Genomic DNA, 14,809 nt, shown 5'->3' on the forward strand with positions numbered 1-14,809 from the left:
TATGACATCATCTGATAATAATGCCTAAAATATCGGCATAATGTATTTTCCATCAAATTTAGGTAATGCACTTACATTTTAATGATTATATGCTTCAGACCACTTTAATGCTCACAAAGTTGTCTGATGCTAATGGAAATAACAAAAAAATATGAAAAAGGAACAATAATGAGACTTAGATTAGTGATTTTTGGTCAGACATACCTGTCAGAAAACAAAATGATGAACATAATCTTTTGGTACTAAACTGTAGCCAACAAAATTTTAGGAAAAGTCACCAAGTTTCGTAGTCATAGCTTAAGTCGTTAAGGAATTATACGACATCAAAGTTGGTGCGGGCACTTTTAGCCCCCCCCCAGTCTGGATAGGGTTAAATCGGCATTGCGCGTCATACATTTTTGAAACAAATAGGCTATGGGGACAGCACCGCTCGTGCTTATAAATCAACGTGGATCAATGACCATAATCATAGACCGCTCTCCACATTAATTTCACCTAGGCTTACCTCTAACCTATTCCATGTCTCGTTCTCCGTCCTCAATAATCATCGTCTTTGAAAGCGTGATATATTGCGCGTCATACACGTTTGAAAGAAATAGGGGACAGCACCACTCGTGCTTATAAATCGACGTGGATCAATGACCATATTCATAGACTGTGCCCTACATCTGCATGACATGAACCTATGATTGATAATGCAAAAAAGCTTCTGGAATCTTTGGTTTGGAGCACTTTTGTGTTCCCACCAATGTCAAAATCAAAGTTTCGCCCTTGGTGCCCATGCTTTTCAATGATGGGTGACATGTTTAATTTTCCCCGTTGTGGTCGAATGGGATAACACAGCTTGGTTTCATTTTTCGAGTCGATCACACATAGAATAATTCGCAGGCGTTTTACTGCCATCTGGTTACTTTTCTTATAGCATCCATCTTAGGTCGAGAAACTGGCACCAAATAGGCTATTTGCAAATTAAGATACCGACCTCCAGAAGAGACACTGAATAATAGCACAAAGTAGACCCATGCGTTTACAAAATAGGCTATCTATAGGTCTATATTGTCCTTGATTTCCCTCGGGATTAATAAATGATAGCCTAAAACAGGTGATGCTGTTCATCACACGGTTCAGTTAAAGCTCCCCGCGCTCGTGTTTGCATTAGAACTAGAGCTAAAATGCCACTTACGCCCCTCTGGCTCTAAGCCCTCGAAATGTAACCTCTAGCGCAGCTTTGCCGGTAGGAGGGGGGCGAGACTAACGAATGGCTGAAGTCAGGTCAGGTGTCTAGGTGTCTATAATGGTCGCGACGTGAAGGCAGTCGGCAGTCAAATATTTGTTTGCATGGATCTACGTTGATTATATCAAACAAGCTTCGTTAAAATAAGACAACTTAAGGTAAGACAATAATGAGTTAAGCGCCAAGGTAGGCTTTGTGGGTTTTTTTGTATTATGCGTTGTCCCCCCTCCTTTTTAACGCATTGGTGCAGCAACCAACTTTGGCAAATCGCATTGAACTAACAAGCTCGTGAAATGCACTTATGTGGTGGTTAGCTGCGCAATGGCTAGGCTAGGCTACATATTCTGGGCCAGTGTGTAGGCTATATCGCCTACAGGTTGCCGATTTCAGTTATTTGACAACTGTTCAGTTCTTCACCCCTAAACATTTTACATAGCTGCTCCCGAAAAATTGCCCCTTTCGTGGCATGCAGCATCTAAAGTTTGACCATCCTTCATCACATTAATTAAATAGCCAATATGCACGCAGTGATTCCTGGCCGTTTCCACATGTCTCCCCAAGTTTCACCCTTGGCAAAGCGGAACCATCTAGCCTATCGACGAGAAGGCTGGCAGTTTAAAAATGAATCTGTTTCGGACAAGGATGGGGCCGCGCGTCTTGGTCGTGACAGTTATTTTGGATATGGAGGAGGTATAGAATGTGTTAGTAATCTATGGGAGGAGGGCATTGAGGTCGATTTGGATAAGGTGGTTGACAAACGAATTACTGTTGGCTGCGGTTGCGCCCACACAGTCGCCTCTTTCTTTTTCTTTAATTGCACATTACAATAATATTAATGTTTGAGCTCAGCCCTGGTGGGGTGCGAATGTTGTGAACAATAACAGACAATTAGGCTAGACGTTTGTAACATCAAGCATAGCGTAGGCCTATGGGTAGAGGACCTCGACATAACCCCGTCACAAACTTGTGCTCCGTCCCTGCGCATCGCAATGCATCATTGAATCGGATCAGGTCGGATCGAATCGAATCGTTACCCTCCGGATCGTAATTGGATTGAATCGTGAGATCATTGACGATCCACACCACTACTGAGCACAGCAGTAGAGATGGTCCTAGCCCTCCTGACTACATCCTTCATCAAATCTGGGCTGTTTTTGGTTTTTGTTTACTGCGGCACTGTGTGTGTGTGTGTGTGTGTGTGTGTGTGTGTGTGTGTGTGTGTGTGTGTGTGTGTGTGTGTGAGTGTGTGTGTGTGTGTGTGTGTGTGTGTGATTGTAAGTCGGTTGCATATTCAATCAGGACTGCGGGGCACAAATGACCCAAACCAAAAGAAATATTTGGTATGCGAGTCGATACAGTTGCTGACTGTAGAAGGATGTCTGCCCATCTGCATCTTCTTTTGGGTATGAAGGGGAAAATGGGTAAAAATCTACTGAATGTCATCAGCCACGGGTGTCATTTTAGGTGTGGATCATGGGGACATGTCCCACTTTTGAGGCAAACCTAGCTTGTCCCTGCCACTTTTCCACAAATAAAATGCAAAAATAGTGTACCTGGACATTTAGCCATATTAATGTCCCCACCACTTTCCAAGCCAAAACTACACCTTTGTCATCAGGGGAATTTAAAGCGCTCCCTTTGGAACATGTCCAGACAGGTCAAGTCAATACTGCAACCTTACTGCAAGCCACTGACATCAGCTGTAGGGTTGTTTGCACTATAGCTTGTTCACGGTTATCATTTCCTTATTTTAACAGTCTACTTCCACCTATATAGACTATATTTCATGGAGGTAGAATATCATAATGGCACAGGGGACAGGAAATACATTGTTTTCTTATCCAATGATCTTTGCCAGTGAAACCGTTTCAGCAGAAGTCCACAAATATGGTTATTACTTGGTATGTGGCTTTGACCATGGCCCCTGGACTACAGGACACCAGGGCGACTTTGCTACTCACTGTGTGGCTTTGACGATGTCCCAGGTGCTGTAGTCGTCCACGTGACTCTTGCGTCCCACATTCTCACTGTAGCCATGGTTGTAGTGGCTCTGGGGCTTCAGCTCCTAAAGGAGGGGGACAGAGGGCAAACAGTTGGTTAGAGCAGTCCCAGTCGAGGCCTAATGGTTAGGGAGTCCGTTTTGGTATCTCAGATGGTTGTAGGTCCGAATTCCATACTATCTATGACTGAAGTGTCCTTGAGCAAGGCGCCAATACCCTTCAATTCAACTTTAAGTTGATTTGGATCGAAGCATCAGCTAAGTGTAATGGAATGTAATGTGCGGTAAAAGCATCATCATGGGACCGTAGATGGCGCACGGGCTACCGCTGTCTATCGGCATTCATTACGCCAGGGAGCACGGTCATCTTTTTCTTTTCTTTTTTTACAGGGGTTACTCTGCTTGAGTGAACACCAACATGGCGACAAGGCAATGAGCAAACCATCCAGTAGATGGTGGTAAAGCAACAGCTTTGTTGATACTGAGAGAAAGAAGAACCCTTTATGGCGCCCGGTATCACATGCCAAAAAGCTGAACGCAAACATTAAATGTCTTATCGATATGCGAAGGAAGTGGCAAAAGAGCCTCAGGTATCCGCCTCAACCAGTGGGAAATTCCTACCATGGTTCCCAGAGCTGGACAGGGACAAAAAAAAGACCCAGGCATTTTTTTGCATAGTCCAGCCCCTCACACAATGTTTTTCCTCCAACATTATGATTGGTTCAATCCATGGTCTATATTAAAAATAGACCAATGGGCTGTCCCATCTAAATGGCCAATCTAAGGGCAAACTCCCACGTGCGAAAAAACCCAACAACAGCATCTGCCCTGGCCCTGACTGTCGGCCCACCGTGAAAATACCCTGTATGGCCGGATGACCAGTCCACCCCTCCATGTTCCTGTTGTATTGCAAACAGCTGTCAACACCCTTCTGATGGCTCATAAAGCACCACCCGGAAGACGTGGGTGGCACAGCCATCTCATGCTGCCCAATGGGGGCAAAGTGAAGGTGGGGTGGGTTTGGGGAAGGAGAGGGACAGGGACAGGGTGGGGTGATTAGAGGAAGTGGCAAAAGAGCCACCGCCTCAAACAGACAGCAGTTTCTTCCCAGTTTTGTCCCCATGAGAAGAAACCATCTCAGAGAACAATTAAGTGGAGAAAGGTTTTTTTTTTTTTTAAACAGTGGAAGGCTGAATGTGGGAGTCTCTTCATTAATATTCAATAGCATTCATCTTGGCTTTTATACATTACATCAATTCTGGTTATACTCTACGTACGTTCTTTACACTTTAGTTTATCTTCAACCATTTTGCAAATGGTGTCTTTGCTCATGTTTTTGTTCAGCCGCACTGTACTGTGTACGAAATGCAGTACACAAATACACCTGTCTGAATCTATGCTGGTTTAGAGAATACAATAACAACATTGATAGGTGTCGATGTAACATGATATCTTTAACTGATGTGGCTCTTGTCAGGTATGAGGAACTTTTGCAGCAATTTCCTTGAAACTCAACGCTGCACCAGGTGATCAGGCATGTTCCTTCTTTGCAACCCTCAACTGCAGGAGAACAACAGTGAACACAGGGGGGTGGAAGTCAAACTAGTTCTTCCTAATTCTTTCCTCTGGCTTCTGGCCTCTGGCCACTTGCCTTGGTGGTGCCCCGCTTTGTTGAAGAAAACAGTTTCCCTGCCGTCAACCAGAGCAGAGACACCTTTGAAGTAGGGATGCACGATGTATCGGCCAGATGTATTGGTATCGGCTGATATTTGACATTTCTCAACACATCGGACATTGGTCCGGACATTGGTAAAACTGGGCCGATGTTAACGCTGATGTTTTTTTTTTAAATGTTACGGTTCTAAAAGGTGACTTTCATTGTTTGTCTTCTAGTTTGTCTCTATTTTTTATCTAATTTTATCACAGGGAGTTTTTGGAAATAAGAGGACATTATAAAATTCAGTTTGTTTGCATCATTGTCAGTCTGTATTAAATGTTATCTCTTTTTAAAAAAACAAAAACATTGTTATCGGTTAATATCGGTTATCGGCCAAAACCGCAATATCAATATCGGATATCGGCCGAAATTTTTCACATCGTGCATCCCTACTTTGAAGGCCTCCTGTCCCCTCCCCATTCAACATCAGGGGTGGGTATTGGCAAAGGGTTCACGATTCAATGAACATCATGATACACATGCCACAATGCGATTCCATCATGATGCATTGCGTTTCATGTACTATGGCGATGCATTGCGGTATACTTCAGTAAATGTGTAAAAATACAGCTTATTTGTCAGTTGCAGTGTAGCGCTCATAAGTCAGTTCATCTTATTAGGCATTTTAGCATCTGGGAGAGAGCTCCCATCACAACAGAAATATTACGTACGCTCTACTGAACAAAATGAAACAGTGGAAAATAGAATTTCATTATTATAATTGACTGCCATGGATCGATGCAGTATATCAGGAGAACAAGTATCATGATACCTTGTCATGATCGTGAATATAGGCTTGGGCGATGTCCCCCTAATTGGCAGCTGACGATGTTTACAGTGAGACGATGCGATGGACGATGACATCGTCGTCGTTGGGGGGGGGTAATATTATTATTTTTTTTAATTATCATATGTTTCATTTTTTTGGCTTTCACTAAGCTATTATTTTAATATGTTTGCTTTAAGATAGGCCCAAGTCAAATATATTAACAGTTTTTAAATTCTTACCAAAAAAAGTTGAAACCTCCTCCAGCTGCGCTAGGCTACTGTCTGCAACAGAGTGGTCGCTCCTCTGCTGTCTGTGAGAGCGTACTCTCCCCGAACGACCCCTCCCCATCGCCCTTCTTGTCTCTCGTGTCACCATCAGCTGCTTCAAGCCCGCTCTTCCAAACTCCACCGCGTGGAAACTTATTTTCAGTAAATTTCGCGATGCAGCCTAATGCAGGCTGCTACTAGAGTGTGTTATTTAACGGCGTAGTTCTATTTCAAGACCAGCTGTGTCACGGCGTTTTTTACATACCGGTACATAACTTTAGCCATGCAGGCAAGCCCAGAACGTTTGTCAAATGGAAGAGATGAGAACCCACGCGTGCCTTCTCGAGGTTTTGCAATGGATTTTAGCCCGAGTTAGCAAATTACCCGACGCGAATGTTTCTTAAGCACACGGCGAGACTTTTTAATTCATCAATGGAAACAATTGCGGTGAAGCCACAAAGACGCGGGCAGACATGGAATCGCTTGCGCTCCCTCTTGGCAGTGGGCTAATCAGAAGTGTACTACAATCTTGTGTGGTGTGGCTACTTCACAAGACATCTCCATCGAGGAGATGGAGCATTTTGAGTCGAATTTCCGTTAAACATGAAATTGCTGAACGATTTGTTGCTTTCACTTTAGACTACTCCGGAGGGAGAACCAATGCCTCATGACTCTCCGTTGTAGAAACTTGGGTCACATAAATAAATGTAGGCAATCAGACACTTACTTGAAACTCATATGCAGCAAACAATAGTAGGGCTTAGTTCACAAGTTTTTTTTTATTCCATTGTGGTTTTTTTCGTAGCTATAAAATTCACTCTGCTTGAGGCTTGTGTTGACAACCTCGGTCCGTTCAGTCCTGCTACCTGCGCAGTCCGCTGCTACTAGGGATTTTACGGTAATGTTTCAGTTTATTGCAATGCCAAGCACCGTAATGATGGCAATAGCAGCGGCTTCAAAAATACAAATTCCTTGGCATCACGATGTTGGCTGTCCATCGTGATGCCAGCTGTCCATCGCCGATGGACGATGACATCGTCTATCGGCACAACCCTACGTGAATATAGCAATTCGTTGTCATGAGTCATGACGATTTTTTTTTGCACACCCCTGTTCAACATCCTAGTTGCAAGTAAGAGGACCATCAATGACCTTGAGCCTAGCGTCACAAGACAGGAGGCCACATGAAAGGACAGGAGAAAGGAGTTAGACCATCGATTGTAAGTTAGAACTGGAAACCAAATGCTTCAAAACCGTTGAATTGAGAAGAATAGAAGCTCGGCCTCCATTCTATTCAGCTCAGTGAGTCTGGCTTGTACCCAGGGAGAAAAAAAAGACTCATTCTTGGCAAGACCACGTGGAGAGTAGGAAGTGACACCAGCATTTCCTGCTGTTATTTTGATGTGACCACACCACAGGTCACCACAGAGTGAACAGGAACTTGCACCTATGGGGGCCTGTCAAACTATCAAGAGTCTGTGCAGAACTGAGCAACACGTTTCAGATACAACAACGGAATATGCTTGTGGATTTATGCAAGTGTATGCATCAGCGTGAAAGTGCATCTGTGTGCATGTTCGTGTGTGACTGTGACTGTTTGCGTGTGTGTGTTTGTGTGTGTTTGTGTGTGTTTGTGTGTGTGTGTGTGTGTGTGTGTGTGTGTGTGTGTGTGTGCGTGTATAGTGAGTGTGTGCGTGAGTCTGATGGTGTCTGTGTGTCTGTGACGGTGTGTGTGTGTGTGTGTGTGTGTGTGTGTGTGTCCTCAGGGATGGAATAAGGAGAGGGCTGACAGATGTCTGCTATTTGTCTCCCTAAAAGACCGGGGGCAAGGAGGAAGAAGCAGCCCCCTGTAGTCCATGCCACCCTCCCCTACCTCTCTACGTCCTCTACCCCTGCCCCCTACCCCTAACCCCTCCCATGTCTATCCTCCACTGTCCATCCTCTCCTCATCTCGTCTTCAGCCTCAATACTGTACCAACCCCCCCTCTCTCCTCCCTGCCCACTTTTCTCTTACATCCTACTCCTCCTACCACTCCTTCACCTCCTCCTCGCTACACCCTCTGCATCCATCTTCTAGCCCAGTTGTTCTGAATCTTTTTTTTTAACACATGCCCCCCCACCCCCTCCTCATATCCTGCCAACACCCCCCTTAGTATTAAAAAATAAAATGGACTCATGCCCCCCCCAGTGGTCCCCATTGAGAAACACTACACTACACACTACATCTTCTTTGCCTCCACCCCCATCACCCATGCCACATTCTCCTCCTCCTGCCCTCTCTTAAGGGGACCGCTCTCGCCACATCCTCTTCCATCTCCTCCAAAGACTGAAACCGACCCTGCTGTTGACAGTTGGACCCCCTCTCTCAATGGATGTGTCTGGACATGATCCAACATGCCAACAACAGTATTCTAGTCATATTATTATATTATATATTTTAGACTGAGGAATAAAGTTACTAAGCAGCCTAATTAAAAGTCTCTGTCACGGCAAGCTCATACGTTATTTAGGTTGAGAGATTGTCCTTCGTGCTGCCCGGCCTGCTGCACACATTTCACTAGTACAGCCTCTTAAAGAAGAATAATTACTGCCCGTCTCTGTCACTGCAAAATTGTGAGGCTTGTACTTGGTACGAAAAATACTTGGCTTTTCTCTCCAAACCGTGATGACAGTGTGGACGTCAGCAGATTAATCTGGGCAACACTCAAGTCACATACGGAATAGTTCAGAACTCAGAGCCCATTTTAGCTCCGAACGCAACTGGTGTGGGAACGGGCACCATCACCTGGTCAGCCTGAAAACGGTATAAGTGACAAAGCGAAGGTCTGGCACACCAGCCAATATGGGAACGCCTTGTTCCAAAAAGGACTGAGGAGGGTGAAATGGCACGTCGCGATAAAGCAACATGCCGATATACCATGAACAGGCTTACATGCCCATGGAGACCCAGGTTCGAGCCCAACCTGGGTCATATCCTATCCCTGTCCTGTCTTTCTCTCCCACTCCGTTTCTGACATGGTCTTCACTGCTCTGACTCCTATCCATAAAAAAGGCAAAAAGCTCAACATTTTTTAAAAGAATGTCTTGAGGGACCAGTACTGCACAGACCAGTTTAGGCTGCATCAGATACACAGCCAGAGGGCAGAATGGAAATTACCTGCCCCCTTGCCCCAGGCACTAAACCACATCAGCAACCCTTTGCTTCTCTCTCTTTTGGGGGGGAACAGCATTGCTAAGCCAGCAGAATTAGGCCAATTTAGAGACAGTGACGACCCAACAGATGGGGAAGAGGACATTTAAGCACCTGAGCAAAAGGACAGAATACAGGCCAGCAAGGCAAGGCAAGGCCAGGTGGACAGGACATATCAATTTTTCACCAAGAGCAATATGAATGCTGTTAACGCTTATGTTATGTTGAACATGGCGATTATCTTCTCAGCAGTTAATCCTAAAATGCATATAGGCTGCTTTTAGCCATGTACATCATGCATATAGTTTTAGTAACATATAAGTTATGTTGATCTCCTGCTGTTTTACCCCCTTGGGCCCAAAGTAATATCCTCAAGCTTTGGATGTGACGGTGAACAGAAAATCGCTGAAGAAGGATGTGAAATGAATAGGCTGCATTCTATTAAGATGAATGAGTGGGGGTGGACCAGCAACTTGCCTGTGTGGCCTGGGTCATTTCCCAACCCTACCCCATCTCCCTCTTCCACTCGCTTCCCGTCTCTTTTTTTTTTTTAGCTCTACAACTCCAATGAAGCCACAAACAGCCCATAAAAGTATAAAGACAGATAGATATGTGAATGAGGAGCAACAAAAGACAAAATCTTTCATTTGGAGATAAACTAAGAAGCCGCCGAAACATTTGTACCGGCAGCACGATTTAGACTCTTGGCTTTTGTTGGTGGATAAAACTCTGTGAATCAATCATTTCTCCTGGAGGAGTTGTTAGGTTTGGTTGCTTTGGGCTATTCTGGACGAATTCGTTTTCAAGCTTATTACTGCCTAAAAGAGGCTTTACGCGATATTCCCCACCACCTCATCAATATTCAAGCTCATTCAGGGGAAAGCAAAGCAGACCCAGCCAATTGTTGGTCCTTAAAAAAAGCAAGAGAAAGATAAGAATACCGCCAACGAACACACAGAAAGGAAGGAAGGAAGGAAGTGGGGGATTCTGATCCTAAGGCAGGTTGTCGAGATGCTGATTCTCCCTCGATGACTTCCCCCCCCTGACCTTTGACATTTTAAGGTCGTTGGAGAGCAAACAGAGTTCCGCCCCGCTGCTTTGTGAGTGTAGAGATAGCTGGGGAATAGGGGAACTGCAGCTGTAACTGGAAGCCAGTGGCATTGGAGTAGTAGGCACTACGGCAGCTTGCTAATTGGGTGTCAGTGTCAAACTCAGTATGGCTGGGTATTTTTAAGGCAGCCTTAAGACCCAAATTGGACCCTTATAGGACGCACTTTCACTGTGCAACATTAGGTAGTACTGAAAATAGTGTATATGAGGGTACTGGGAAATATAATGGTACTGTAGTTTAATTTCTTCCATACTGTGGCTTGCTACAAGTCCCAGTTAGAAGCTTCTTGACCCAAACACAGATTTTCAATTTTTTTGCAAACATGGTTGGTAAATAAATGGTCTTGCTAATATAAGAAGAACAGTTGCTCGACACTATATCAAACTCTTCTACTAAGATAGTTTTCTGATTCATGAATGATGATTAAATCTGGCAAGGTCTACCGACACACAAGAAAATAACCCATCATAAATGGGTTGCCAAGACAGAAAAATGTTGGGGTATAAAATACTGGACAGACCCAGCAACTCTAAGCGCAATTCTTTCACAAACCACACTAAAGCAAGACAGTCTCCAGTACCTGGTCTACTTCCACACGTTTAATAAGGCTGTAAATTTCACATTTGTAAGTTATATGAGGGGTAAACAACCAACTCCCAATAAGGGCCATGTGCTTGTTATGATATACGGAACATCTGGTCACTTCCCAGCCCTGGCAAGTTTGAATGTGTCTTGCACATTGGACCATTGAATTCCATCCTTCCTAGAGAAAATGGAACCCTTGGATCTAAAACAGAACACAATGCTGTTCACTAAAAAAAACAGAATGCAAAACCAGGCAACTGCCTTATCTCAGATATGTCATTTCCGTGACTTGTCCCAACAACTATTATCGTAGCCTAAATCAATTAGTCAGCCAATCCCCTTGAATTTCTTGGAGTGGAGATGCAATCTACCCTTGAGAGAGGATATTAAGAAACGGACGACTGCCATTAGTCATGCAAACAACAAACGAATTCACGCCATAGCTAAAGCCTCAAATGATTCCACAGTTTGTTCGTTTCTCTTTATTCAATTTAATGCCATAGTACCAAGTGTGGCTGCTTAATGGCCAAAGTAGGCATGATCAAACAAATACCTGAAACAGCAAATTAATAATGAATAAAACAAAATCCTACAGGTTAGCCTCAGGATTCTACGTGGTCTGTATCTCACTCCAACAATAGCCATCTGCCCTCTCTCCCGAAGGGGATGGAGCTAGTGAAGGCCCCGAAGCTGGAAGGGGAGCCAGAAAGACTAGTGCAAAACTGGAATTAGCACTGAGTACAACAAGCACAAACTGCTGGTTTCCGTCACTAAGTAATTTGACTGAAATGTGCTCTTGTTAACATCAAGGTCCACAAATATGGACAATGATTGATGGATTGAAACAGAGTGGTTCATAATTCACTTAACCAGCCACTTTCCTTGACCTCCCAAGGGGTTCAGCTACCGAGGACAGAAGATCCAGGACCTGTGCAGGAATTGAGAACTGATGTCTAACCAAAGATTTTCGTACTTCTCATATCTCTGGTCCAACTGCCCGAAAAAAAAAACCTTAGCTGCAGGTAATTTTTTTGACAACTTTCATGAAGGCCCATTGACGATGGTTGATGGATTATAATGATAGATAGGGGGCAGCCATGCCTCAATAACGCTGGCCTTTAGATCAGAGGGTTATAGGTTCAAATCCCACCCTTACCAGCACCTTCTTTCATGATTGAAGTGCACCTAACCCCACATTGCTCCAAGGACTGTAACCAATACCCTGTACCTAAATACCTGTAAATTGCTTTGGATTTAAAAAGTGTCAGTGTAAGTGTAATGTAAATGGTGGGTTCCTAATTTACCCACATATCTTTCTTTAGTTGCTAAAGGGATAACGAGGTCATCAGGAACCAGGAACAGGGCCTGGACTAGTGACAACCTGGACAAATGGACAGATCTGACAGGAGGACCATCTTGGCTTCTGTACTGCAGCTAGGCTAATTTAATTGCAATGTTCTCTTGTTAACATCAAGGTCCATGCATAGATAGACAATGATGGATGCTGTAATGAGTGGCTCATCATTTACTGAGACAGCTCATCAGGGGGCACTTTGGGATGAAGAAAGAACAGAGCATGGACTAGTTAAGAAACTGGAACGACTTGTGGAACCAACTCCAACTAGCAGAGATTGTAGATTGTCATGCATTTGTCATGCAAGGAATATCTGACAGAGCTGAGAAAGAGTTATAAAAAAACATGCAACTTAAAGTCTTGTAAAATGTATATTCTGCAAAGAAAATATACAATAGAAAGTGAGCCTTCACCCTAAGTTACAGCTCTTGTATAATGAGTAACAGCTTCAGTGTAGTAAACAAATCTGATTCTGTGCTTTGCAGTCTGCAAATGAATAAATACTCAGATATTAACATTTCAAATGCAGGTCAATGGCAGTGTTTTTCAAAACAACACGGTGGTGGTGAGGGGGGGCGAAACACAGGAGCAGAAATGAAGAGACAGCTCCAGGCAAATCAATGGGATTTTGGGAGAGGAAGAGCAACTCATTGAAAAACACTTGAATATCAAACGATGTTCCCTCACAAACCAAACAATCTTGAAAACATCTCGAGAGAAAACACTCCACCCACCAACACCCCCCCCCCACACACACACACACACACAGTGTTTGGATTATTTAGGACATGCTAATAGACAGGCAGCCATATGAGGAATAAGCCATTCCACAACTGGGACGAAAGTGGCAATACAAACTCTACACACACGCACGCGTGTATACCCCGTTTCAGATGCCTTGTCATTGCCAAGGCCCCCATGTGCGTTATAAAAAATTACATGGCTTGTCAACCGCACAGCCAGAGGGCCCATGCACTGCAGTATCAACCTGTCTCTCAAGCCTCTGATGGACAGCACAGAGGGAAGCAACATGGGGAAAGGAACAGGGAGCTCCACACACTTGAAATGCTTTTATTGGTTTGGATTTCACACAGAAAAGTGTTTCAACCCCTGAGGGACCTCTCACTAAAATAAAAATAAAAAACTGAATGAAAAATTTGGCCTGCACCTTGACCAAGGGATGTGGACAATCTTTTTCCTCAACAGGCAGGGCCACAACAGGCCGGATCCAAAACCTTCACACATTCACTACAAAATGGACTGCGTAGTAGGGAATAAGACAACTCGACTTGTGCTAGGGGTGGGCGATATGACGATATTATATCGTGAATCTCGATATTGAGTAAAAGATCGTCTCGAATCTGCCAAAGTGGAGAAATCGTATAGATCGTCTTGCAGTGAGGATGTTTATTATCAGTATCAGAGTGACGTTTTCTCACTTGTGTTGTTGTCTTGACTTTATTCTTTACATTATTGTATTCCAATTGTACACTTTATGAGAGTATCATCAGTGTGTTAACATTTTATTGACTGCAAATTACAAATTGCAAGTATATGAAAGTTATTTTTTGTTGTTTTTAATTTTTTGGATGGAAGATCGTGATAAAAAAAACGAAATTGTGATTTCATGTTAAAAAATCGTGATACAGCATTTTTGCCATATCGCCCACCCCTAACTTGTGCCCTATGAAGTCTCTGAGACAGCCCATTTGGACAGGGTTAATGTGAGCAGAAGTTGTTTAGGCTATCCCCCATTCCCCAGTCCCCCCACAATGTAGTGATGACAAGCCAGGACTTTCGGCCTTCCGTGCAGTCAGGAAGTGAACCACTCTGTTCCCTTTTTCATTCCTCTATCTCATCAGCATGGAGGAATTCCAGCTGAGCTCTAGCATACCGATTATGCTACAGTTTGTGGTGGGAAAGAAGTGAGTGAAAGTGGTAGGTTAGCGCAAATGCAAGGACAACCAACTGCATCTGACAAGCTGAGGCAAGGGACCTGGTCCCACCCACTCGCCTTTACTTCCCTCTCCTCTCCTCTTTTCTCATCTCCTCTCCTGAGGTGACAGTCAGAAGAACTGCTGCTTCTACTGCATCTTTCAAGTTGCAACAGACCCCCACAATGCACAGATTCCTCAGCACAGCCAGGGGGACCAGGCAGGAGCAGGGGGAGGAGGATATTTCCAAATCATATTTTTTTTACATCGACAGAGGCCCGGGCCTTCTTGAATGGGGACACTATCAATATAATAGCTACTTGATAATGTGTACCGGATACAGCACAATAGAAATTGGGCCCACATCTTTCATTCTTTCAAAGGGACCAGAATTTCTAACTGTGGGCCCTGCTGTGGCCTAAAGGTAGGGCACTGGGTTACTACTACGCCAGCAACCCAGGTTCAATTCAGGCCCCAGTCATTTGCCAAGCCTTCCCCGTCTCTCTCCCTCCCCACTGATTTCCTGTCTAGTCAAAAATAAAGGTATAAAAAGCCCTAATATATATATATTTAAAAAAAAAAAAAAAAGATGTTCTAACTGTGCACCATGCTACAGCATGGCAGGGCAAGCATGAAACCTACAAAAGCAG

At 44.1% G+C, this 14,809-nt stretch overlaps 1 protein-coding gene across 1 annotated transcript in view; it reads right to left on the reverse strand.

Annotated features, from left to right (window-relative positions):
• zdhhc17 (zinc finger DHHC-type palmitoyltransferase 17) overlaps positions 1-14,809 on the reverse strand; it is a 58,095-nt gene that overhangs the window by 40,196 nt on the left and 3,090 nt on the right. The window contains exon 2 of the mRNA XM_063217158.1: positions 3,196-3,299. Within this exon, the coding sequence (XP_063073228.1) occupies positions 3,196-3,299 (104 nt within the window). The remainder of the gene's footprint in view (positions 1-3,195; positions 3,300-14,809) is intronic.

The sequence above is a fragment of the Engraulis encrasicolus genome, chromosome 15 (assembly GCF_034702125.1).
Source record: "Engraulis encrasicolus isolate BLACKSEA-1 chromosome 15, IST_EnEncr_1.0, whole genome shotgun sequence".
Taxonomy (NCBI): domain Eukaryota; kingdom Metazoa; phylum Chordata; class Actinopteri; order Clupeiformes; family Engraulidae; genus Engraulis; species Engraulis encrasicolus.